Source organism: Acanthaster planci, linkage group LG03, assembly GCF_054643075.1.
Source record: "Acanthaster planci isolate LZ-2023a linkage group LG03, COTS_SCS, whole genome shotgun sequence".
Classification (NCBI taxonomy): Eukaryota; Metazoa; Echinodermata; class Asteroidea; order Valvatida; family Acanthasteridae; genus Acanthaster; species Acanthaster planci.
This window is the reverse complement of record NC_141779.1, coordinates 22,108,872-22,134,427: the sequence shown is the minus strand read 5'-3', so window position 1 is coordinate 22,134,427 and position 25,556 is coordinate 22,108,872. Positions and strand designations below refer to the sequence as shown.

The 25,556-nt window shown below is 41.2% G+C and overlaps 3 protein-coding genes across 6 annotated transcripts in view; 2 read left to right on the top strand and 1 right to left on the bottom strand.

The window, feature by feature from the left end:
• The window catches only part of LOC110991118 (neuron navigator 2-like), a 227,197-nt gene extending 225,189 nt beyond the window's left edge, over positions 1–2,008 (bottom strand). For 2 of the 4 annotated variants that reach the window (XM_022256296.2, XM_087134827.1), the window contains exon 1: positions 1,828–2,008. The gene's annotated coding sequence lies outside the window, so the exon portion shown is untranslated. The remainder of the gene's footprint in view (positions 1–1,827) is intronic. The other 2 variants (XM_022256297.2, XM_022256298.2) reach the window with 1 other exon arrangement.
• Positions 2,009–6,938: 4,930 nt separating this feature from the next.
• Positions 6,939–8,841, top strand: LOC147799731 (uncharacterized). Its single transcript, XM_087134033.1, has 5 exons — positions 6,939–7,196; positions 7,602–7,747; positions 8,016–8,089; positions 8,465–8,603; positions 8,786–8,841. Exons 1-5 carry the CDS (start codon positions 7,048–7,050, stop codon positions 8,839–8,841), a joined length of 564 nt encoding a protein of 187 aa, XP_086990159.1. The 5' UTR covers positions 6,939–7,047.
• A 3,413-nt stretch (positions 8,842–12,254) lies between these two features.
• On the top strand, positions 12,255–25,353 carry LOC147799730 (adhesion G protein-coupled receptor D1-like). The gene is made up of 15 exons (XM_087134032.1): positions 12,255–13,016; positions 13,862–14,074; positions 15,002–15,119; positions 15,601–15,868; positions 16,128–16,251; positions 16,502–16,566; positions 18,639–18,765; positions 19,492–19,595; positions 20,080–20,179; positions 20,644–20,794; positions 21,331–21,397; positions 22,055–22,121; positions 22,869–22,954; positions 23,770–23,938; positions 24,528–25,353. The coding sequence occupies exons 1-15, from the start codon at positions 12,255–12,257 to the stop codon at positions 24,684–24,686; spliced, it is 2,580 nt and encodes an 859-aa protein (XP_086990158.1). The 3' UTR covers positions 24,687–25,353.
• Positions 25,354–25,556: the final 203 nt, after the last annotated feature.

The following is a 25,556-nucleotide window of genomic DNA, read 5'->3' as shown; positions in this document are numbered from 1 at the left end:
AACTTCTGGACATAACCTGAGTCTCTTCAAGGTTTAATACCAAACTCAGCCTCTCTGCAAAGCCAGGAAGATCACCCTCCTGGCTCCAGAGGAGGTGTGACTTAATCTTGTTGTGCCATCCCATGGGTAATCATCTTAATTAAATTCTCAAACACCCGTCATATTTGTCTCCTTACAAGGCCATCTCTATACACAGCCCACTAGGTAAAGACCTTCATAAATTTGGGCTTATGTGCTCACTGCATGGTAACAACATTGATATAATCACTTCCAATTTACAAAGGGCATGTCCAGCAGGGGGGAATGGGGGCCAATCAATCAGCTTCTCGTACAATGGATGTATTTCTCCCCCCCAGAACCTTTTCAAGTCTAAGGACTGGGCTCCTTTCAGCCTGGCCACAGAAATTTGAGAGCAAGCAAATATGACATCAAGATTTTTAAGTGCTGCAAGAGCACTCAATGACAAGGCAGTAGTGGATTTTGAACCAAGGTTTTTTCTTCATAGATCTAATATAACAAAGTACTGTGTACCCAGAGACAGTGAGAGCTAGTCAAGACAACAATGACACCTGGAGGTACACATACATAATATCTATGTATAGAGTTTACGTTCATACAGTGGCAAAATGGGAAGGGGATCTATGGAGACAACTTCCCAATCTCCCTTTGCACCCCCAATTTGAAATTTTTGAATGTATACAACCTAATATACCGGTAGGTACATATACTGTACGCTACAGTTAATTTTCTTTAAGCGCCCCTAGAAAAAAAGAAGATGTGTGGCCACTTGGTCCCCCCCCTGCAATTTCACCAACGTTAGTTTACATGTATATCAAATTACCATGTACCGGTACTTGTTCTAACATGTACATATATGTATATATTCCATTGATTTGGAATGTTCAACGGAAAACCTTTCAATTTCTTCACATGAACATGAAGCCCTCTCACGGTGCTAGGCCACCCTACGCATTATCCCCCAGAAAAAGGCAGGAAACTAGACCAATTCTACCCACCACAGCACTGTTTGATAAACGAATTGCACAAGTAATACAAATGCTGAAGTCATAATTCGTGGTGTAAATGATTATTTCAGGGTCAACTCGTAAACTGTGAGCCACCAGCCTCCAGTTATTTCAGCTGATCCCAACTCCTCACTAGCATACGAGTAAAGAGTTGAACATACATGTAATTAAAGTAATTTCTATAAAACAAGCATTTAAGTACAAGCATTTAAGTACATGTACACATATGCAACAACAAATTCCTCTCAAAACAAGTGTCACCCTGGTTGGCAAACTTTTTTTTGGGGGGGGGATTAACATAATTTTTATTTAAACTTGTTTCCAATACCCATTGGAAGGACTGGGTTGCAAATCCCAATTGTTTTTGTTTTGTTTTTTACTGAACCTGTGTCAACATCAAAGTAAAATCTACATTAAACAATAAAAATCATTACATCGATGCTTAGGCTTTGTTTACAATGCCTTTGTAATTCCTGCTAGGCCTAATTAGCCAAGCTTATACTGCACTGTAACAGTAAGCACGTGCAACAACTGTACGATTAAACTGTAACAATTATCAGATGTCAAGAGACAAGAAAACGAAAAAGCTTCAAAATGAAAAGTGGACCACCCAACAGACGTATAAGATGATCAACTTTACCGGCCGTCCGTCATGCCTGCCTTTCCAAACTAGCTGACACTACGCTAGTTGACGACAGTGTCGACTAGGCTCGGCACTGCACTGGGTAATACGAAACTGACCGACAAATCCTTGATAGAACACACAACTGACAAAGATGCCCTGAAATAGCCTGGTAGTTACCTTTTAGTGTTCTGGTCCTGATCTAGAGAGATATGGCCGTCCTGTCTCAGTAAATGTCCACGAAATGTAGAGGTAATGGAAGGAAATTTGTTAAACACTGTAACAATTAGCGAAGAGCGAGCGCATCAGCTGATTTTGTCAACCGACCAGAATTTTGACGGATGCTCGATCATCATGAACGCCTACTGAACTGAAGCAGCGACGTGGTTGCATGTGCAACGTGTGTACTAAACTTTATCTAGTCTTACCTTGAATTTTGTTTTCATCATTGCACATCTAAAGACTTAAAATTGCATTTTTTGTTTTTTACTTTTTTGCATGTTTACTTTTTTAACTTTTACTACTGATACCATTTGAATTTCTACTCCTTTCCAAGATCACTGAAGAAAAAATAAGGTAAATATCCTGCCTAAATTATTTTCACCCACCCTCCAAATTCCTCGACCTTACAAGTTTATGTTATGCGAGAAACTATAGCGGGCGCACTGCACTCAGCTGAAGCTCAAGCAAAGCTGAAAGTTCGCTGCGCCTTGTTGGGGCGCGGGGCGCTAGCGCTGGGCACAAGGACTGGACGACATTGATGTACCCCTCCCCTCGTCCTAATTATCAGTACTTCGACTGCTTGTTGTCTAGTTTTCCCAAGAGGTGCCTGTGTAAAGAAACATGCTGACAACACTTTGACACATTGTCAATGACCATGACTCATGATCACTAAGAGACACGTTACGGCCTAACATTTTCGTGATGCAAGTGTGAATTTTGTAACTGTATCTTACCCCCCGTTATTTTTAATAACTGTGAAGGTAGACGAATCTCGTCGAAACAATACCAGTCCCAAAAACTTCGCCTTCCTGCTGATTTCCAGTAGGAGCTTGTAGGTTGCGTACCATGCTGAGTTAATTAATACACTTTTTTTTTCTCATTTTTCTTTTTCGACAAACACCTGAACACAGTGGACAAACCTCAGCTATGTATTTTAGAAAGGGTGTTGTTAGTTTACATCAACAGCGTCTTCAAGAAGGCGACACGGCGTGCATTATTAAAGTGAGTGTAAACAAAGTTGCTGTGTCCAGGGTCCATCATTTAAAAAAAAATCAATCGAAATTCCCATTTACTTTCTGTAGGAGCTTAATTACTTCAGCAGGGAACCTTCCTCGTTCGTTTTCTCTGCTAATTATCAACCTCATACGCGGGGTATGACAATTAAAAACGATTTTGGACGGTGGTACGCACTGTGTCAGACAGCAATTGGAAGGCAACATTTCTCAGTCTTCAGTCTGAAACTCACTGACGATAACCGTCGTTCCGTTGCGTCTCCGAGTAAGTTTTAAGTGCAACAATGTGCTTTATCGTTGGCTTTTTGGCTATACTGGTGAGTATGTTTCATTGCGTAAAGATATTTTGAATGGAAACCCCACTTCTTTATTCAGTTTTATTTATTTTTTTGTTACTATGTGTATTGGGACGACATTCTAATTCTAGACAAGGTAGCAGCCGATAAGTGTATTATTTCTTTATTCAGCAAGCTGTTGAAGCTGGAAACAAGTTGCTTGGAATATCAACGGGAATTAATGTACATCTTTCCATGAAGAAACGCTTTCGTTAACTCCTTCTTCACATTGGAGGGGCTCTGTGTAGATGCAACAATTCAACCTTTTTTCTCTCTAATTGACGGCACGTCTAGCTTCTTTTTTTGTTTTGTTTTGTTTTGTTTTGTTATTATTAATTTTCAACAGGGTTTAGGGAACAAATATACTTGTGCTGCAAGTTTGGTTATATTCTGTGCACACCCAATACGGAAGGTGTTTTCTGTTGACAAAAATGACATTTTTGGGAACTGAAATATTTTGCGCTTAAAAAAAAAGAATCTGAAGATCTTGATCAATCGCGGGAATGACAATGTCTCTCCAGCCCATAACTAGGATTGTTACTGCGCGTTTCAAAATAGAATGGTCGTATTTAAAAAACAAACAACCTAACAAACAAACAAAACAAAACACTGGCAAGATATTGATTGATATGTGGATATTTTGTTTATAACGAATTACCCCATGCGTTTATTATCTACTTTTCTTATCCTGGTTTTTCATTTATGATCTACTGTCGTCGTCCTGACTTTGCATTTATAATCTGTTATACAGCTGAAAGCGCCCCGATTTTGATTTAAATTTCTGCAGCCCGTGGCATTCTGCAACTTGGACCCCTAATTAGCTTCTCTGTTGACCTCATGTGCTAAGAGGTTGGGGGTATGCAGTTTTGGACAAAAAATTCACACACATCTGGTTGAAAAAAAAGATAAATTTTCCTCAAGTTTCGCTACTCCACTCATTTCTACCAACGTTTCTTTTTTTTTAATGAGGACAGACAACATGGGTCTCTACTTAATTAACCCTGCGAAGTGTGAACTATTGCATTATACCTCCAAGTGGGAGCGTGACCCACTGTGAGTCACACTGTTAATTAGGTAATTAAGCACTATACATAGTCTTTTTTTTCTGCTTCTATGTCTACCTTTCATCAATATTTTGTCAAGTAAACACAATGGAAAAGGGTATTCCACCCCCCCCAAAAAAAATCTCACCGCTTCGGCTGGGCCAGGTAGAGCCATATTGTGCACGGTGTATGCATCAAAATAAAACACCCACAGGCAAATGTATAATTCATATTTATATCTAAAAAAAAGAGTACAAAATCCAATTTGTGAATACCCCAATTCCCCATTTTTGTTGTTGTCGGGAAGGGGATCACATCTCATGGTCGCAGTGGACCGCTTTCTGAAGTGTTTTTGAACAACAATAAGGAGGTAAATGTAAATTTTTACAAAATGATTTTTCAGAAATACTAATATTTTGAACTATAATAAATGTCTGTCTCTACTTCCATTTGAAGTACACACTGTGAACATTAAATGGAGATACAACTTGTCTGGACTCATGAAGAAGTTGGCAAAACTATTCCAAACAGCGAAAAAATTGAGGACAACTGTTTTTCTAAAAAGTGTATGTAAACTTTTTGCCCTAAATGTATATACCGGTATTGTTCGTTTGGTTGATTTCTTTTTGTTCATACGTGAAGAATAAAAGGCGAAAGCAATTTTGTGGGGGGGGGTTAAGAACTATGATTTTGCTACACAGGCTTTTCCAACACTCATTTAGCGTAAGAGTATTTTGAAATAGGCTGCGAACTGAAATATAGCGAAGTATATCTGATTCCCTGAAAACATCTCATACTGGAGGTATTCGTGCTAGAGATTTTGAAATAATTTACATGTTTCTAGTTTAATGGGCTTCTATTCACATTACAATTTTCACCACGAAAACTAAAGCCAGAGCAATACGTGCCCCGACGTTTGTTACTTGATGGAATTGATCATAGTGCAAAATAAGCTTCGGTCGAAAGATTTTGCTCACTGTTGAAGCTGCCGTTCTTCCTGTTGTCGCAGTCGCCGGACAAGAACTCTTCGGAATTCTGGGTCAAAAAGTGTACAGGTGTAGTTCCTGTACCGCATCACGCCATGTGCAAAGAAAAACTACCTCGACCCCGATTGGTGGAATGTTAAATAAGATGCTAATTTTATGCAGTTGTGGAAATCCGACGGCTGTTGCAAAACCTGTGGCTTCACAAGTTCGAGTTTGATATACGGCCTACTACTAGTGAATCGGACAAACCTAGATTGTTAATTATTCTTTAACCAGAACCTTCATTCTCCTGAAAGCACCTTATAAGAGATCAAACTCCATTGGAAAAGATGGAGACTCTACTAATAGGACATTATGTCAGGTGGGTCGAATTTGAGAATTTGAAAGCTCACTTGTTCAAAAGTATACGGAAAAGGAGGCCTCGTAGAACGACTAGCGTCGTTATGCATATTATGCTTCAGAAGTGTGCAGTGCGTACTTTATGCGTTCTGAGCATAGGCCTAATATGCATAAGACGAACGTCGTCGTGCGTGGCCCTTTTCTTTTCTAAAACCTTGTTCAAATCTTTCGTCTGTCCAGGTCAGCTTTCTTGGGTGGATCATGCTTGGTCAGCTGCCGACGGTAGAGGGCAGTTACCTCAACCAAAGTAAGACGAACCACGAATTGAACGCACTCAAAAAACTGTGCTTATAATACTGTGAATGGGTTGAATGTTAACTTTAGTTTAGTGAAACTTGAAGCTTAATTTGATGCCACATATTTGCTGTTACACAACTAAGAGCCCCCCCAAAGCATATCAGTTCTATGACATCGGCGAGGGCGTGTGTGTGTGATGGGATGGGAATAGCTTAAAAGTAGCTGTTCGAACCACCAACGAAACACTGCAAAACCATTTTCCTTCAATATTTCGTAAAAGTAATGATAACAAAAACATATCCGGGCGAGGAGGGGGCACAGCATCTACCGTGCACCCGAACCGCTATTGGAATTGCTTACAATAACAAGGAAGGATCACGAGTCAAATTTTCTTGGTCAGACTTTTTTTAGGGGGGGGGTGGACCCCAAAACTGCACCTTTTAAAATTTAACCTTTAATATCCTTTCTGAGAGGTGAAGTTAAATTTTAGGCCTTTTACATGCACTTGGAAGGGAAATGAAGTAGCCCCAACATTCCTTTCTCTCATTAGTTTAGGAGAAAAAAATGAAATACACAAAAATGTCTTTCATCAGTTTAGGAGATAATACCCATTTTCAGGGGGAAGTCCCCGTCTGCCCTTACATAATAAAAAAAAATGTGTTTTCTTCTACAGATACCGGCTGCATCAGTTCTGGGGAGGTTCAAGGACAATCTTTCAACGGACACTGCTATTTTGCTGTGAGGGTGTGGGCTGGTTCACAGATAGCAGTTACCACACAGAGATGTAGCGTTTTTGGAGGGGCAATGCTATATTGGACTAACAGGGAGGAACTTCTTTTCTTCCTGTTTGAGGCGTAAGTAAAACTTTTCTTGCAAATAGGGCAAGATTGGGAGGGGAAAAGGAATTATCTCTCTCTCTTTTTATAATTTTGTTTTGTTTGTTTTAATTGAACGTACAATCTTTTTTAAAGGGGGATTCAATCTTCTGCCGTTGAATTAAAAGTGGACATGTTTAGGAAATCCATTTTGCCGCCTCTCGACCCATGACCTGGATACACCAATGCCTGGATGGAATTTGAACCCAAGTGGGAAGGCGTAAAATATTTTCCTTTGTGAAAAGGACTTCTACCTAATTCCCCATGGTAGTTGTTACTCCTTAGGCCCAATGTTGTCTCCCCGTGATATCAATATTTTCTGCAGGAATTCTTTCAGTGACGGGGATGGGATTTGGACAGGGCTGCATTACAGCACGGGTTCCTGGTCTTGGTATGACTCTGAAACAACTCTGTCAGACAGTGACTTGCAGTATCTTATGTAAGTAAAACACAATTAGTTTAATATTTTTCAAATTTACAAAATGCATCATGCGAACACTTTTTTCAAGAAAATGTTGTTTTGCCCCATGAGTTGGGCTATCTGTACTTACATATCCTGTTCAATTGTTTTGAACAAAGGAGTTCTATCCAAAACAATTTCCAGTTTATCAACAACTTAGATGTAGAATGTATAGGCCTAATGTTTAATTTTCACTCAAATAGCTTAAATTGTGCAAAAAGTAAAACAACTATTGTGAAAGCACAGAATAAAATTCCTTGAAATAAATAGAAAAATGAATGAAACTTCATTCCAACAACTGAATGAACAAAAATAAATAAATCAAAGTAGCAGACAATAAACTAAGTTTGGATTTGTTATTTATTTCTTTATATGTCAACATAGACCAGGATTTGACAACTTCCAAAACCTAAGCGGTGACACTATGGACAAACTTCTTCAGCTACATTACAGTGACAACCGTTTTATGTCAGTTCTTGGCAATTCCATGGATGTTACCAATGAATATGTCGGGTGTAGAATGAGACAAGGTGAGTTGGACTGTATGAGTGACAACCAATACAAGCATCGATGATGTTTGCACTGGCAACAGGGATGAAAGGACTCCTGTAATGTCATTTTCTTTTTGCGCACTTCTTGTGAATGTTCCTAGTCCACAGAAAGAGTATTTTTAAGCCAGTTGACAGATATGGCAAATGACATCCAGTTTTCCTATGTAGTTGTGTCTAAACTGACTTATTTTCTTTACATTAACATTGAGGCTTTTTACCGTTTTTATCATTTCTTGAATGCATAAAGTTAGCCAAACATACACCCATGCCTTCTTGTACTTCACCTTGGACTATGTCTACGTACGAGCTTACGAGAGCTATGTAAGTAACAATAATTGTGCTGTCTCTACTACTTTTTAAAAAGAGTTTGTGATGCCAAAGAAATTTGAGTTTGCACTTTGCAAAGCATGCTGCGTGTAAATCTGCGGTTTGTGGTGAACCCTCGATTTTATGTTTTGTTGTTGTTTTGATTGTTTAATTGCTGTTTATTTATTTGTTTTTGACAGAGTGGTGACTAGTCACAATGCTATTTGATGCATGCTGTTTATAGCTAGTAATCAGCTGAGTTTTGCTGAGCAAAGCAGTACCTCCCAACACACCTCTTCCCTCCTCTGTCCCTGAAGCAGAGCTGGAAAGTTGAGGAGGAGCAGTTCAGATTCATTCGTGTGCTCTTGCTTGGATTCATTTTGTCTACAGACCACTGGCGTTGTGGGATCTTCCCTGGCCAATGCAAGTTTCTCCACTGGGTCAGTTCGCTGTTACGACCAGCAGAAGGGCAATTCCCTCCGAATTAGGGCCGGGGAGGATTCACCATTATACTTTGGAGACTTTGGAGGTACATGGGCCGTGCCAGTGCTGTGGAAAAAAGAGGGAAAAAGGGAATTTAGTCTGGAATTACTTTCCTTACAGCTTTAAAGCCCAGTTAGATGTAAACCTTAGCAAAATCCAAAATGAGAAAACTGTAATTGCATCATCTCTTCCTCAACAAATAATTCAAACCCCATTCTATAAATACAGAAAAGATGCAGCTTAAAAGTCAGCCCATACATCAGGTCAATACAAAGGTGCATTGACTTTGACATCTTGAAACATTTGCAGCAAATTCTCCAGAGTTAAAATGTGTCCAATGTTTGTGAATTCACAGCGCTAATTTTTTATTATATGTCACAAATGCTTGAATTCATGTTCGCTTGCCCACCAACTATGATTGAATGTTTAGAACTCTCATCTCGAGACATTTTTGTATAAATCCAGCAACCTAGATAAAAGAAAAAGGTGCATGGATGACACCCACAGTTTCAAAATTTGAGTGGCCAAAATAGTTGGACACTGAAGCTCTAAAAGCTACAGCTTGTGTGTGAGGCTGTTATTAGTTCTATCTGTTCTTCACAATTGTTGACAGGATTTATTCACTTTTTTTTGACCTAGGTACTTGTGTGAGCAATACTTCCATGTGCACCAATGGTTTCACTTTAGCTTTCTGGTTTAACCTTCAAGCGAAACCAAACGGCACTGAGTACTACATGGACACAGGTAGATCAATGTTTTCCCTTCCATTCCAACATCATTCCATGTGCAAGCCTTAGGGGTGGTATCCCTGGCCCCAGTGCATTTTCTTTCTGCATTAGAGCTTACAGTGCTATAGTGCTTTAATGCAGGACAGGATTGAAATGAATGTACCACGTGCAGGTTAATCATTTTGCAAGAAGAGTTTTGCTATTGGCTGACATTTTGACGTTTCATAACTTCAATCCCCTATTTATATCAAAAGTCTAAAGGGAGTGCATCACAAATTCAAAATTTAATAGAAAACCGATAAACCAACAGACAAGTACAAACAGACAGACAGACAGACAGACCAACCGACCGATAAACAAACAAACAAACACCCCAACAACCCAACCAACAAACAAACAACCCAACAAACAAACAAACAAACACCCCCAACAACCCAACAAACAAACAAACAAACAGACAGACAGAATGCAAAGACTAGGGGGACCAACATACATGCAATGAACCAATGATATAGACTGTGATCGGATAAACGAGTTAAATAAAGATGCAGTGCTACAAACGGGACAGTTGATTGTTCTTGAAAGAGCTATCAGAGGAATGTGATTTGATAGACTTGTCTAGTCCATTCCACACACACAAAATGTTCAATGCAAAGGCACTGTTTTCAAGACACAATTAACAGCCAGGGCCCAATTTCACAGAGCTTAGTATCAGTTGGCAGAAAAATTGTGCTAACCGTAGCAGAAAAATGTGCAAACCTTGAGCACTATTTCACGGCTGTGCTTAGCATGGTTATGCTAACAGTTGTGCATGCACAGAGATTTCTATTGTTCGGTCACAATAGTTTAAGCTAGTTTAAGCAAATATTTCCTTCAAGGTTAGTATGCCTTTGGCTGTGCTTACTACTATACCAGTCTCCATGAAATACGTGGAGCCTATGTTAGCATGAAATTGTATGCTGAGCGGTGCCCTGAAAGTGGGCCCAGATGTTTAACAGGCAGTGCTTGTTCAACACAGGTGCATGAAAAATGCTTTCTCACTCAGTACACCGTGTTTGATTTCACATGCCGAACAGGTGCCAAAGATGGTGATTATGGTCTGGCTGTATACCATGCCTCTGGCAACGTGATGTTTGAGGTGAAAGTCGGTCAGCTCATGTATGGCAAAGTTCTGGGAATTCCAGAGGACATCCCTGAGAAGCAGTGGACGCACATCATCATGACATTTGACTCAGGAAGTAATTATGGTCGTGACAACCTCCACTTTTGGTCGGTTGGATCCCTTCATTGTCAACAGATAAAGAAATCATCTAATTGGTTAACGCAGCAGGGCATAAGCTTCCCTATTGACCGCCAGAAAATGAGATATACTGACCTTATAAGGCAATGCACATAGTTTCAGTTGGACCGTAAGAGAAATATAGATTCACTCTTGTTGCATTGTGTTCATATGAGGCCACTGTAAACAAAGTCAAAATGGCAGCACCAGTCACAAAGTTTCAAAAGCACCACACATAACATTATATAAGTACTCACGTAGGATTAAGGATTAAAACTCTTCATTTGTTAATGAATTATGCTCCCAGTTACTCATTTATTTGTTTTCTTTACTAGGTGTTGATGTTTATGTCAACAAGATTTCGCCATTTACCCTCAGTACAGCAAGTTTTGGCCGTTTTACACCTCAAGACTCCTCAACTAGCTTTTTAGTTGGCTTAGGGTAGGTACAGAATGGTCGTTAAAAAAACAAAATTGGATTTTATTCAAATCAGACATTTGGGGGTACTTTATATGTGTTTTAGTTAGATTTGTATTCGAACATTACAGGGAGACGCTGTTTGGATTGTACATGTTGTATGGGGACACAATACGTAGAGATTCAGCGCTTGGCGAGACAGCATTGTGATGAAAAGTTTCAACAGCCTGAAGAGGGCAGCTTGTTTTCAGTAGTTACAACAGGCATCCACAGTGTGTTAAGTTGCGGTATTGTGACGACTTTGTATGTGAGATCTGAGCAGAGTTTGTGACCCACTCACACGTTAATTGATCTCTTATCAGGCCCAGTGCCAAGGGAGGGGGCTGGGGACCCCTGGTGAGCAACTGCCCCTGATTGACAAAAATCATATGCATCTGAACTGTTTTTTTCTTGTGATGTTCCAACTTGGCTGGTACTGTGAACCCCCAAAATGCCCAAAGCTGGCGACAGGGCTGTCTCTTATTCAAAACAGGATTTCAGATTCAAAGTTATAGCACTACCGATGTGCAACCGTATTTCAAAAAGCACAGCCAAATTAGACATCAATATTGTAGTTCAGACCTCTTAAGACCAGCACAAGTCCAACACAAGACCTCCAGTCTGAATTAAACTCACAAACTTTTCAAATGAATTGCAACTAAATCCTTCCCTGTCACTGTTCACCATGTTACTTGTGAATGGTCTTGAGATGGTCTCGGCTACAACACTGAAAGATACTGCAGCTGTGTGTCTTTGCCACTCGTATTGATGCAGTGGAGATGCAGTGTATGACGAGATTGCATTCTGGGAGAGAGTTTTGGATGCCACTGAGCGAGACTTGATCTACAGTGATAATGACTTTGCTAACTCCAATGTGACCGTTAACATCACAGACTACCCTGATACCTGGAACCAAACTTGTAAGTCAACGTGTCATTGTCACCCAATGTCAAACCATGTCAGACACACTGAGTCACCAGAAAATTCTTTTTTAGCCTGTGCGTGCTCAGGTATCTCAAACAAAAAAGATATAATGACGTAAAACAATGTTCAAAATCAATCCCTTCACCATGTTTTTTCTTTCCAAAGGCATAAGACACCCTCTCAATTTCAAAGCCCACTAGCCTGTATGAGTACAACAATAGTTAAGACTATCATCTCCAGCTCAGCACACAGGTGATTCAAAAGGTGATAAATCTTGTATATTTTTGTAGTTACTGTGGATGCCCCTGATATGACAACGGTGGTTTTAGAGACCGCTAGTGAAGAATCAACAACTGAAGAGGAGGGCATGACTACCATCAGGGCAGTTGTCCAACAGACTACACTCAGCGTAACCACACCTGATATTCTATCAACTAAAATCCCTACAACTAAACCAGATGTTCCCACGACCACAGCCACTGCAATCACAGATGTTCCCACGACCACAGCCACTGCAACCACAGATGTTCCCACGACCACAGCCACTGCAACCACAGATGTTCCCACAGCAGTGGAAACGGAGACGACAGCTGCAAGTCAAACATTGAGCAGAACTGGCAAGTTAACTACAGATATTGCAACCACCTCAGACATTCCCACAACCAGTATCAGCGCAACCACAGATATCCCAACAATAACTGACAGCCACACGACCAAATCTGCAACAGCAACAAAAGACAGTGGATCGTCTACTACCCAAATGGAAACATCAACCCAAATAGTGTCCAGCACTGGCAAAACATCATCCACAACTAATAAAGCAACAACTCCTAGTGAACCACACAATTCACGAACAACTCAGAGGTTATCCACAACTGACAGCAAGAGCACAACCAGAGATCCACAAGTGATTCTAACATCCACACTGCATGCCGCAACAGCAGCAATAACCGATTTCAGTGACCAAGCCACAACAGCTTATACCGAGTCTCCCACTGAAGACTCAGTCCAAGCAGGTACTGTTAGTGGCTCAACTCCAGTGGACCACACAGCCGATGCGGGAGTGACCCAAGTATCCACTAATGCCATTTCAACTCTCTCAGAAACTACTCTTGAGACTACCGTTCCTCAAACACATGGATCAACAGAAGTAGTTATTGTGGAAAACCCAGACTCTGGTACCTCAACTACTATCCCGAACTCTTGGTCCGCAGCAGAATCCACACACACTGAGTTAACAACAGTTTCCTCTGCATTAGAGACATTCACCCCAAATTCAGCACCATCTGATTTGCCCACACCAGCGGTTTCTTATTTGGAGACAGGTGCTGGGACAACTCTGGATTTAACAGCAAAACAGACAAGGAAGGAAAGGACATTTAAAACAACAGACAGCGGGGTGTCAACGCTGTCTACGGTAGACAGTACTTCCATTGCACACATAATCAGCCCATCAGTACCACTTACTCTATCGAAAGATTCTGCTAGTCAGACTATTTCAAGTTTACGAAATTTGGTAAGTTCAAATCTCAGATGTCAAACAAGATTCTGAACTGCTCTGTGAATTACTTGTAATTAAAATTAACTTTCAGACTGAGCTGCTCCATAAAGTACACATAGGACCTACTGAGGAACATTACATGTCTCAACGCTGGTGCATTAAAAACATGTTTTCTAGGATTGATAACTTCGTAAAGGGGCATTGGTAATACCATTCCCTAACACATGTCATCAGAGTAGCTGAGTTGATTTCAAGATGTAGAAATACAAATTTTCATGGAAACATTGAGAATATTTTGTGCTCTTCACAGCAGCTAGAAATTTATCTTCAGCTTGGATTCTCACATTTAGGCAGTGGCAACTCAGAATTGTTTTGTCCATAATTCTGATGACGTACCATTACTGTACATTATTTAGGTGAACACTACACTCCAGTCTGAGGGACGCATTGACAGCCAAACAGCAGCACTGCTTTTCAATTCGACGGCTGCATTGGCAGACTACAGCACAGAAGATGCAGACGATGGCAGTGTATTGGCTGCCTCAGCGAAGGTCTACATTGAGCTGGCTAGCCTTCTTGTCAAGTCGTTTGATAATTACAGTGTGGAGGAGGCCACTGAAGTGGTTGCAGTAAGGTTTTGGGATTGCGGAATGAATTGGCACTGGTCACTCACTAAAACCAGTCCTAAAAAATTGTAATCATGCGACCCCGACTTCTCAGGACTGGCAAAGTTTATGTAGGAATAAACCTTAATCCCCTCTGACCTAAAAGTCTACTTTTCTTACTTTATACCCTCCATTTTTATATTTCCATTTATAATGAAGTTCACGGATTAAAATGTTACATTCAGGATTCTTTCCTCATCAGACATTGTGAGCCTCAGCACGACTAAACTGTAACAATTAGCCCACAACTCCTCACTGAACTAAATGAAGGCACAAAATAGTAGTAAAATGAAATAATTTCCTAATCTCCATTGTGAATCCGATAAGAATACAGGAACCAACAGCTTTACATTACATATCAGAAAAACCTGTTCTGTAATATGCCAGACCCTTCCCGACCCCATATCAGAAACACTTCTGATTTCCAGCTATGTACCATTTCCAACTGTTTATCCCACCAGGCCTCTCTGAATGTGGTCGACAACTTAGTGAACCCTAAGAATACAGAGAAATGGTCATCTGTAAGTGTACTTGTTGATGCATTTCTGCTAACAAATAACATATTTAAATGGAGTTATTATCTCTATCAGTGCAAATAAATATGTGCTGTACACTTAGCCCTGTCCAAGAACCTGTAAGGACAGCAAAATTTCAGACACAAAAATAATTTTGGGTTGTAAAAGTACAGTTAATAATTTGTTGTACTCTCTGTTGCAGCCAGTCAAGCATTAGTTGTGCTTTTGTCTGTAAAAGTTATGGAACGTCTACAGTGGCTACTGGTTAAATCATGCCACCGATTTATTGGCCAAAGAAATATGAACATTTTGACAAAAATTCATTTAAAAAATTGGGATAGACAGGGAGTGAGTGCACGTTCTTACTCTCTTTCAGGTTGGGTCAGATGTAGTGGCACAGATTACCCAAACAGCTGAGCTGATGGCTGTCAACTTAGCCAAGACAGCTAGCAATGTTACCTCGGACTCCATTGTACTGGCTAGTGAGAACCTCGGTATGAACGTCCATGATCTTGCTACAGGAATTTATAACAGTGGATTAAACAGTTTTGCTGTCAATCGGTGCTGTTAGTTCTTTTCAGCTACGTCAATCCAGTATGAGTGTTTTTGAAACTCGCCTCCAACAAAAAACAAATCCAACAACCAGCATGACACACCGTACTCCAGTCACGTGTCTACTTTTCTTCTTCGTGACATTATTTACTCTTTTACATCAAGCAGCTCTAGACCTCAATCTGATGGGTTCCAAGTGGGTCAGTAGCTTCAACAATCAATGAAAGGAAATTTTTGGAATGACACGTTGACCCAGCCTTGTTCATAAATATACTACGGGATTAGGTTATTTGTACATAATAGAATTCAGCAGATTTAGAAAGGGTCCCGATAACAAGGTCAGGTTTGTGCTTGTAGTATCATAAGAATCCCAATTCAAGACCTGCCATAATTATGGCAAGAATGTTAACCTATTTTGATTAGAGGCCATCTATGATTACCTTTATTCAGTGACCGTCATAGACTTTCTACAGCTCACCAATGCATCGGCTGAGTACACATTTCCCAAGATTGCTTCGGATGTGGACGGGGCTGCTTTTTCCATCCCACGAGCTGTGTTTGACACCCACGATGCCTCAGCTGTGGTCACGCTGCTCTACCACACACTAGGGCCCCTGCTGCAGGACAAGATGGGGCTGGGGGAAGACACTGACAGCCAAGATGAAAATGAAGAGGAGATGGAGGTGGAAAGGTACTGTGGAAGAAAAGAAAAGATCCAAATATAGAATCGACCATGACAGGGTGATAGTGTGGGCACAAGAGCTTTGTTTTACAGCAGTTATTTGACTTGCACTTGGAAAGTTCAACAGAAGGGTACTTTTTGAGTTAAGAAAGAAGTTTTTCTTGATGGAAGTGTTCTTCAGAGAGAAGTTTGACCTTTAAGGGTGGGCAGTGAGGTGCTTTTTAAGCTGCAGTGACAAAACACAGGGATGTTTGTATTCTTGACACAGTGAATCAGAGAATGAATTGACAAGGTCTGTGGTCGGCAGTAAGGTTATCTCTGTCACACTGGTACCACCCTTGAAGACCTCTTTGGAAAATGCCATCCAGTTTGGGTTTCATCTTGATCCAGAGGTAACTACAATCATAAGATTACTGTGATTTTTAAAATATCTGTCAGCTAACTTGTGAGGGTGGCAATGTACAGAAGGTTCACAAGAAAGTTCAAAGCACTGACATCTCTTTCCGTTGTTTTTAAAGAAGTCTCCGTTTATTACATTTCTATCTTTTATTCTGAAGAGTGTTTCTAAGGCCGATCCTTTTAGCTAAGAGAAACAGTTACCATCTCACACTTGAAAGGAAATGATTTTTGTCTTGTATGCAGTTACGGACCGCGCATGCACATGGGGAAACAGAAAAAATGTGCTCTTTCTGGAATTTCTCTCTGTCGTAAGTTTTCCTCCTTTGGGTTTAAATTGAAACTAAAATGGAAGTGAGAGTTGTTTAAAAGGAGTACAAAAGAGTAAGTAATATGTTGATAATGGATTTTCAAATTTGGCACTTGTGTGACCATGCTGTGGCATGAATGCTCCATCACTGTGACAAGGGAGGCAACGGTGCAGTTCACAATGCGCGCACCGTCACAGTGACAAGGGATGAGTGACACAGAATGAGTGCACCGTCACAGTGACAAGGGATGAGTGACACAGAATGAGTGTGCTGTCACAGTGATGAGTGGATGCAACAGTGTGGTACAGAATGAGTGTGCCGTCACAGTAATGAGGAATGCATCAGTGCGGTACAGAATGAGTGGGCCGTCATAGTGATGAGGAATGCAATAGTGCAGTATAGAATGAGTGGGCCGACACAATGACAAGTGGATGAGTGCGCCATCACAGTGACCAGTGGTTGCAACAGTGTGGTACAGAATGAGTGTCCTGTCACAGTGACAAGGAATGCAACAGTGCGATACAGAATGAGTGGGCCGTCATAGTGATGAGGAATGCAATAGTGCAGTATAGAATGAGTGCGCCGTCATAGTGATGAGGAATGCAACAGTGTGGTACAGAATGAGTGCGCCGTCACAGTGACCAGTGGATGCAACAGTGTGGTACAGAATGAGTGTGCCGTCATAGTGATGAGGAATGCAACAGTGTGGTACAGAATGAGTGTGCCGTCATAGTGACCAGTGGATGCAACAGTGCGGTACAGAATGAGTGTGCCGTCATAGTGACGAGGAATGCAACAGTGTGGTACAGAATGAGTGTTCCGTCATAGTGACGAGGAATGCAACAGTGTGGTACAGAATGAGTGCGCCGTCACAGTGACCAGTGGATGCAACAGTGCGGTACAGAATGAGTGTGCCGTCATAGTGATGAGGAATGCAACAGTGCGGTACAGAATGAGTACGCCGTCACAGTGACCAGTGGATGCAACAGTGCGATACAGAATGAGTGGGCCGTCATAGTGATGAGGAATGCAACAGTGCGGTACAGAATGAGTGCGCCGTCACAGTGACCAGTGGATGCAACAGTGCGATACAGAATGAGTGGGCCGTCATAGTGATGAGGAATGCAACAGTGCGGTACAGAATGAGTGCGCCGTCACAGTGACCAGTGGATGCAACAGTGCGATACAGAATGAGTGGGCCGTCATAGTGATGAGGAATGCAACAGTGCGGTACAGAATGAGTGCGCCGTCACAGTGACCAGTGGATGCAATAGTGTGGTACAGAATGAGTGTTCCGTCATAGTGACGAGGAATGCAACAGTGCGGTACAGAATGAGTGCGTCGTCACAGTGACCAGTGGATGCAACAGTGCGATACAGAATGAGTGTGCCGTCATAGTGATGAGGAATGCAACAGTGCGGTACAGAATGAGTGCGCCGTCACAGTGACCAGTGGATGCAACAGTGCGATACAGAATGAGTGTGCCGTCATAGTGATGAGGAATGCAACAGTGTGGTACAGAATGTGTGCGCCGTCATAGTGATGAGGAATGCAACAGTGTGGTACAGAATGAGTGCGCCGTCATAGTGATGAGGAATGCAACAGTGTGGTACTGAATGAGTGCGCCGTCACAGTGACCAGTGGATGCAACAGTGCAATACAGAACGAGTGCGCCATCACAGTGACCAGTGGATGCAACAGTGTGGTACAGAATGAGTGCGAAGTCACAGTGACCAGTGGATGCAACAGTCAGGTACAGAATGAGTGCGCCGTCACATTGACCAGTGGATGCAACAGTGTGGTACAGAATGAGTGCACCGTCACAGTGACCAGTGGATGCAACAGTGTGGCACAGAATGAGTGCGCCGTCACAGTGACCAGTGGATGCAACAGTGCGATATAGAATGAGTGTGCCGTCATAGTGAGAAGTGATTCGCAGTGTACAATGGTACAAGTGTATCAATTAAACAAGTGTGTTGATGATTTTATGAATGATGCCAGATTAGTAAGATGGTAAAGTCATAATTTATAACTTGTGTAATATTCTCAACTGAGGTTTTGTCCCCAATTAGGAATGAAACTAGTGGTGGGTGGTCGAATAAAGGTTGTCACCTAATCTCAGACACCGAGACCTTTGTCACATGCAGCTGTGATCACATGACTAGCTTTGCGGTTCTGGTGCAAGTCGTAGACATTGAGGTACGCCGGTGTTGAGGACAAGCTGTCACTCCTCATTTGTTCCCTGAGTCAAACTCGCAGACCAAACATCAATACTCAAACTTGTGTCCTGCTTAAAACAAATGAAGGAACATCTTGGATGAAAACGTTGACCACATACTGTTCCCAATCAGCTCAGAATTTCCAAATGTTTGTCCATGTAGGTATGCTAGTATACACACAATACCAGGTATACTCTTCGGAGAATGACCTCTTCCAGTGCAGGAACATAGGTCATTCATGCAAAACTGCACTTGCATGACCGGATTTCATAATGGAATAGCAATATGCTTTTGAAGTGGCCCGGTCATCCCCTTTGTTAGGAATGGATGATGGAAGCGAAAAGGAGTACGGAATATGTTGTACATCTCAATGAACAGTTTGGACAGAAATATCTAATAACAGCAGTTCCTATTACCGCAAATCGGTCACTTGGGAGACATTCCCATAGGAATGTGCACAAACTTTACTGTCCCATAATTCAATATTCCCTAATCCGATCTTAACCAAACTTTGCATGTTTTCCTTTTAGACCCTAATCTATCATCTCTCAAAATTTCTACACTAAAATTTTCCTCCTTCTGGTAGTTGGGTCACTTGGGAGACATTTGAAATGTCTCCCTAATGACTGACGCCTCCCTAATGTTGAAAAATTTACCACAAAATGTCTCCCAAGTGACCTATTTGGAAATGTTCCTCTTATTTTAGATTTCTGAAGAAGATAGTCATGCACTGAATGTGATCTCCCTTGTTGGATGTATTTTCTCCATCATTGGTACATTTCTGACATGCTCAACTTACTTGTTTCTCAGGTATGTTGCGTAACATTGTGACACTTGATGAAAGTGGCACTTCATGAGCTTCTTCACTCCCTAGAAATTGGATCAAAAATACCTGAAATAGAAATGTCAATTTTTTTCTATTGTAATCATCAGCGAAAAAAAAACAAACAAACAGATACACACTAACACACACACATAAAACAAATTTTGATGGGGAGACCAAGGAAGAAAAAGTGGATCTTATGAAAATATGCGTCGTATGTGTCAAGAGTAGCAACTCAGCCACAGGATGTAACACTGATCATCTAGTCAAAGCCCACTCCTACGTTCTAAGAAGGCTCAGACCCTAACGTAGCAACAGCATTCCATGAAGAGAGCATGCGGTTGCCTTTACACAAACATTAACAGAAGAGGCAGATACTTGGAGAAGGAAATCCAAATTGAGCCTTGGTCTGATCAGAGCCTGATATTCGTGCAGCTCCAATTTAAAAGATGTCTTCCTTGTTATCTCCAGAATGACCTCAGAGCGAACCCTGATCCATTTCAACCTGGCCGTTGCCATCATGCTATCCCAGGTCACATTCCTTTTTGAGGACTCAACAGAAAAAGGAACGGTCAGTTTGTTTTTTCTGGTATTTCTTGTATGGTAATCCAATTTTGTAATCATCTTCAAACTGTTGGGACCAACGTAATTAAGTAATTAATTGCAACCAACGGCTGGTTTGATTCAGGAGCATTTTGGCAAATCTTCATTTTCAAGAGCAGACATAGCCTTTGGCTCCAATAAAAATGGTTGTATCACAAAGATATGCCCCATTGTTCTTAACTGTCAGGCAGTTGTGTAACTGAGTGAAATTTCTCAGGAGGCACCTGGGGTTGCAGACAGTTTTTCAAAGGGGCACTGAAAGGAAAAAAGAACGGTAGCTTCTTCAAATGTGTGGACTGTGCACATTTCAAATGGGAGATGGGGGGGGGAATGGACCACTGCTGGGAGACATATGCCCTACCTCCCCTGGTGACCACTCCACCCACAGTGAAGCTACTGATGTCACATGCCTCCCTTTCCATGTTGCCTCAGATTGGCTGTGCTGCTCTGGCCATGGTCCTGTACTTCTTCAACACGGCCATCTTCTGCTGGATGCTGATCGAGGGAGTGCAGATCTACTTCCAGGTCATCGTAGTCTTTGTCCATGCTGAGCGGCTCAAGATGTACATCCTACTCGGATGGGGTGTGTACAAAGACACAGAATTAGGATAGATCAGGAAAAAAAATGCATCATCAGTGATTGCTGAACTAATAATACAGCTAACATGGGGGTTTGCATTGTGTTTGGAAAGTATGTATCTGAACCCACTGTTTGGATAGCCTCCCCCTCAAAGACGTATGTAAACTCCCCCCCCCCACAACCACACCATGTTCGTTCCACTACCACCAATGCCCATCCACCCACACAAGTGTGCACTTGCCACAAATCAAGGATGCCACATTGTTGTCCATTTGTTCAGATTTCAACTTTCTCCGAAGGGCTCTCACAGGAGAGGACTCTCGTCCAATCAGAGACCTGTCCTCGCTTGTTCAGTGGTCATAACTAAATCCATCCATCCATCCATCCATCCATCCATCCATCCATCCATCCATCCATCCATCCATCCATCCATCCATCACAACTAAACCACCTAAACCACCTCACAACCACCAATGATCAATCGACCACTAACCCCAGAACACTCAACCCAAACTACTGACCCTGTTTAAACACTTTAGGCTTTCCTCTGATTTTGACCATCATCACCACGGCAGTACTGTGGGAGTCGCTGGGCATGCACGGCATGTAAGTAGACAGACATGCTGAAATTTCAATGAGGGATACATCCTAAGTCTGAAATATAAACATCACATTGAAGTGGTAATGAATCATGATGTTTAAGGCAAATATATGCACTGTGAATTCCCATCTGGTGAAAATGTGATCAATAGGCTGTATTCATGTGGTGGCCATCTTGAATTGACAATGAGGTTAAGATCTCATTTTTTTGAACCTGACAGTAAGAATAGTGGCAATAAAATAAAGTTTCATTGCAGATTACTTATGCCAAGTTACGTTTGTAAAAATTCAAAATTTGTGATATCCAAATGTTTAAAGTAATAATTAAAAAAATGACGGTGAGGCTTGGAACCCAAAATAGTCTGACACCACCTCATATAACAGATTACATTTTAATATGATAGGTTCAGGGATTAAGATAAAAAATGGCTTCCCGTGAAGAAGGTCTCTTTTGAATGAAATGCTCTTGTGATTCCAATTTGACATTCATTTTTGCACATTAGATACTGGCCTTAATATGTGGCATGTAAGCTGCTTGGTTGATGGCAGTTATGCATTGAATACAAATCCATATTTGTTACTGGCATTTCTTGCACGTGTTCAGGTGACAAATAGGAGTGACTTATTTTCACATTGTGGTTTGGTTTATTTGTCTTCTTAAAGATGCTGGCTGAGCATTGCAGATAAATCCATCTGGTTTTTTGCTGTGCCAGTCATTATTGTCATGTTGGTGAGTATTCGTACTTGCTTTTTACGAGTGTCAAAATCTCTTAATTTCATTTGGCCTTTGATGCATGTAAACTGTTTCCTGAAACCATTCACGACTGTTGAAGAGTCCGTTCATCAGATGCAAAAGTGGACCCTATCAAGAGAGTTGTCTCTGACTTTGTACGGCTTCATTTTGAGCTCCACACCGAGTAAGACTGCCAGAATGTAAGCTGAAACATTTTTGGCATTGGATGTTGCTGTAGCAACAGTGATCTGCATCCAGCCAAAGGTGTCAACTCAGCAGACTAAATTCAGGAAAGTTAAGCTTGAGGCCATAGCAAACTGAGATTTGGAAAAAAGAAAATCTGGCATGCAACATTAAATGTGACCCATCAATCCAAACATCAGGCTGATCAGAAGTAGATAGTTTTGATGTTTGACAGTTCCTTTTCTCCTACTGTTAATTTTCATACTTCAAAGCGACCCAAAGCAAATCTTTTGCCTGCAAAGGGTTTAATTGGTAATTATAGACAATGAGGTTCATTGTTCTTGATTACACTGGTATTGTTTTCTCGATAAAGGGGTATAATCATTCAACCTTGTTTTTGAAAAGGTTGATCACAAAGTAATGCAACAGCACATAAGTGCAAACGTGGCTCACAGTGGAGGTGCTGGTCACGCCTCTTGTTTTCCAATGGACTTGAAGTCTTTTTCTTGGTGCAGACCCAAGACTAAAACTGAAGGTTTCCTTCTCTACTTTGGCTCTCAGATTAATTACTACATTCTGGTGAAGGTCACCAAGGTGATTGTTACTCTGACAAAGGCCCAAGGAGGTAGCAAGTTCAATCATGCAAAGTAAGTGGCTCGTTTCTTTTTTTTGGGGGGGGGATGATTGGAATCCAAGACCAGCAAAAGGGCAAATAGGATGATTGGCAGCTATTTGGGACATTGGAAAATAAGTAGTAAAGTGGTTCCATTCAAAATAGCTGGGGGTGGAAAGATGGACACAACTTTTTAAAAGCAGCCATTTTAGAGAGAGTCAACCTCGCTCTAGTTTACCTGTTAATTCAATAACCTTTGATATTTTATCTAAGTTTCTATAGAAATCCTATGTTGTTTGACTGCTATTCATTTTCTGTTTTATCTTTCTCTTTGATTAACTTAATATGTTTTAAATTGTTTGAAATTCATTTCCATTGATTTTTTTTTTAAATTTGATCAGGGCCCTTAATGATAACAGTTTTGTACTGACAAGGCTACCCTGATGAAATAAAACACAATTCCAGACTCAACTCAAGAATTAGTATATGATGCTGTAATAACAGACACAAGCAAAGTGAAATCAAGTCAGATCCAACGGTCACGCAGGTGCTAAATTGTGTGCAAAATTAGTCTCACCTTGAATTAAATTGTAGGCCGTACACAAACCATCAGAGTTGTAGTTGAGACCTCTTCAGACCATCACAAGACCTCCAGTCGGAATTCACATCACATGCAATTCAAACGAACTGCAACAAAGCATTCCATGGTCTGTTCATCCTGTCACGTACAACCGGTCTTGTAATGGTCTCAACAACTTTACTGAAATTCATGTAGGGGAATTTTTTCCCTAAAGAAGCACTGTACCTTTGGACATAATTCATGAAATGGTCACTTTCATGAAACTCCAGGAAATCCACCAAGGCATCCATCATGCTCTTGCCTCTTCTGGGGTGTACATGGGTATTTGGCTTTCTGTGCATCTCGGAGAGCACCATCGTGTTCCACTACCTCTTCGCCATCTGCAATTCCTTCCAGGGATTCTGTCTCTTTTTGGCTTACTGTGCCTTGAGCTCAGAGGTAAGTACACTGACACGGTCAAGTCGCTTCATTGCAGATAGATATATATATATATACACATGTATATCCCCCATGATAAAACATAACTCAAAGGTACCTATGTATGAAGCATTACCATTGGTGGAAATACAAAATGGATTACATCCTGGAGAAATATGTTAATTTGAATCAGTGTTGTGGGCATTCAAATGTCGTGTACGACATTTAGAGATATATGATGTATTACAGCCTGTAAGTGTGAATTCATGGCCATAATTTTCTCATTTATTTGGGGGGGATGTTTCTCGTGAGAAAAACCAAATAATTTTCCAATTCTGGAATATTTTGACCAGTAGATGGGCCCGGAGAATGCTTGACATATTCTGCCCTGTTCAATGCTGGAATTACACAAATGTTTCTTGTATGTCACGTCCTAAATTGTCAGTTCTTGGACAAGTTTTGTCTTCTCCCCACTGCAGCAGGAGAGTTGAGATTTTTTGCTCTGCACATATCACAGACATTTCTTCACACCTGCTTCCCATTCTTGGGGGAGTATGATTTTGACTATTCTGAATTGGAACTTACCCTTTGGAATGTCCCCTCACAACAGGTGCACGAATCCTGGCGTACAAAGCGGGAGAGCTGGAGTCTGACTCGCTCCCTCAATGCCCATCGCTCCAGCAAGGTATCGCCGGCAAGCAGAGAACAAGCCTGGGATGAGAATGCACACCAAACAGAGAGAACCTGCATGGACAAAGACCGGAAGTGATGTTTGAACAGAGTTCCCCCCCAAAAAAAAGCACAATAAACCCGAAACATCATGACGTCACGCTTTGTTTACATGTGCGCTTTCCTACAGGGAATGGATGGATTGCGTCCCACCTGACTACCAGAGGAAAAGCACACATGAAAGCAAAGTGTGACATCATTGTTATAGGTCTTTAGGGGAGACAGTCTGAAGGGGATAAAATCATCCTGCCCAAAGAGGATAAATTGAACTGGCACATCATTTGCTGTACTTATAACTTCTCACAGAAGATCCTGCAAGTTGGTTATTTGATTCCCCTAGCAAGGCTGCTGATGGGTATTTCTCTGGCTCACAACTCCAAATGCCGATGTCAAAGGGTGTACTAATAGAGGGTATGCATTGCTGGTGCCATGGAAACTATTCTTTCTCATTTTAGTTAGTTACCATGAATGCACAAAAGGTTCACTTGAGCCTTTCCTAGTGAAACAAAGCAGGTTTCTCTCCAACTCTGTCTTCATGCATAACCTCTGTGATCTGTCTCTCCAGCATTTATTGGATCAAGTGCCTCAAGATGCACATGTAGTTAGTAGCTTTCGGTGAATCTTCCATTTGTAAAATCAACAAAACTTTTGCTGTACACAGAGTGCTTTTTTTCTACCAACCCCTCCTTCGGCACAACGAAGAAAAACGTGATTTATTACTATCACTTGAGTGTTAGTGAAACTAACCAGCTGACCCCCTCCAACATATGGTTCACACTCGTAAAAATGACAAAAAATGGATGAACCCTGGTCAGAATATAAATTTTACCATGTCAGCCCCAGAAGTACTACATGTATAAGCATTGGTAATGACAACTTTTATTTTGTTCTGGGGTTATTTAGCCAGATT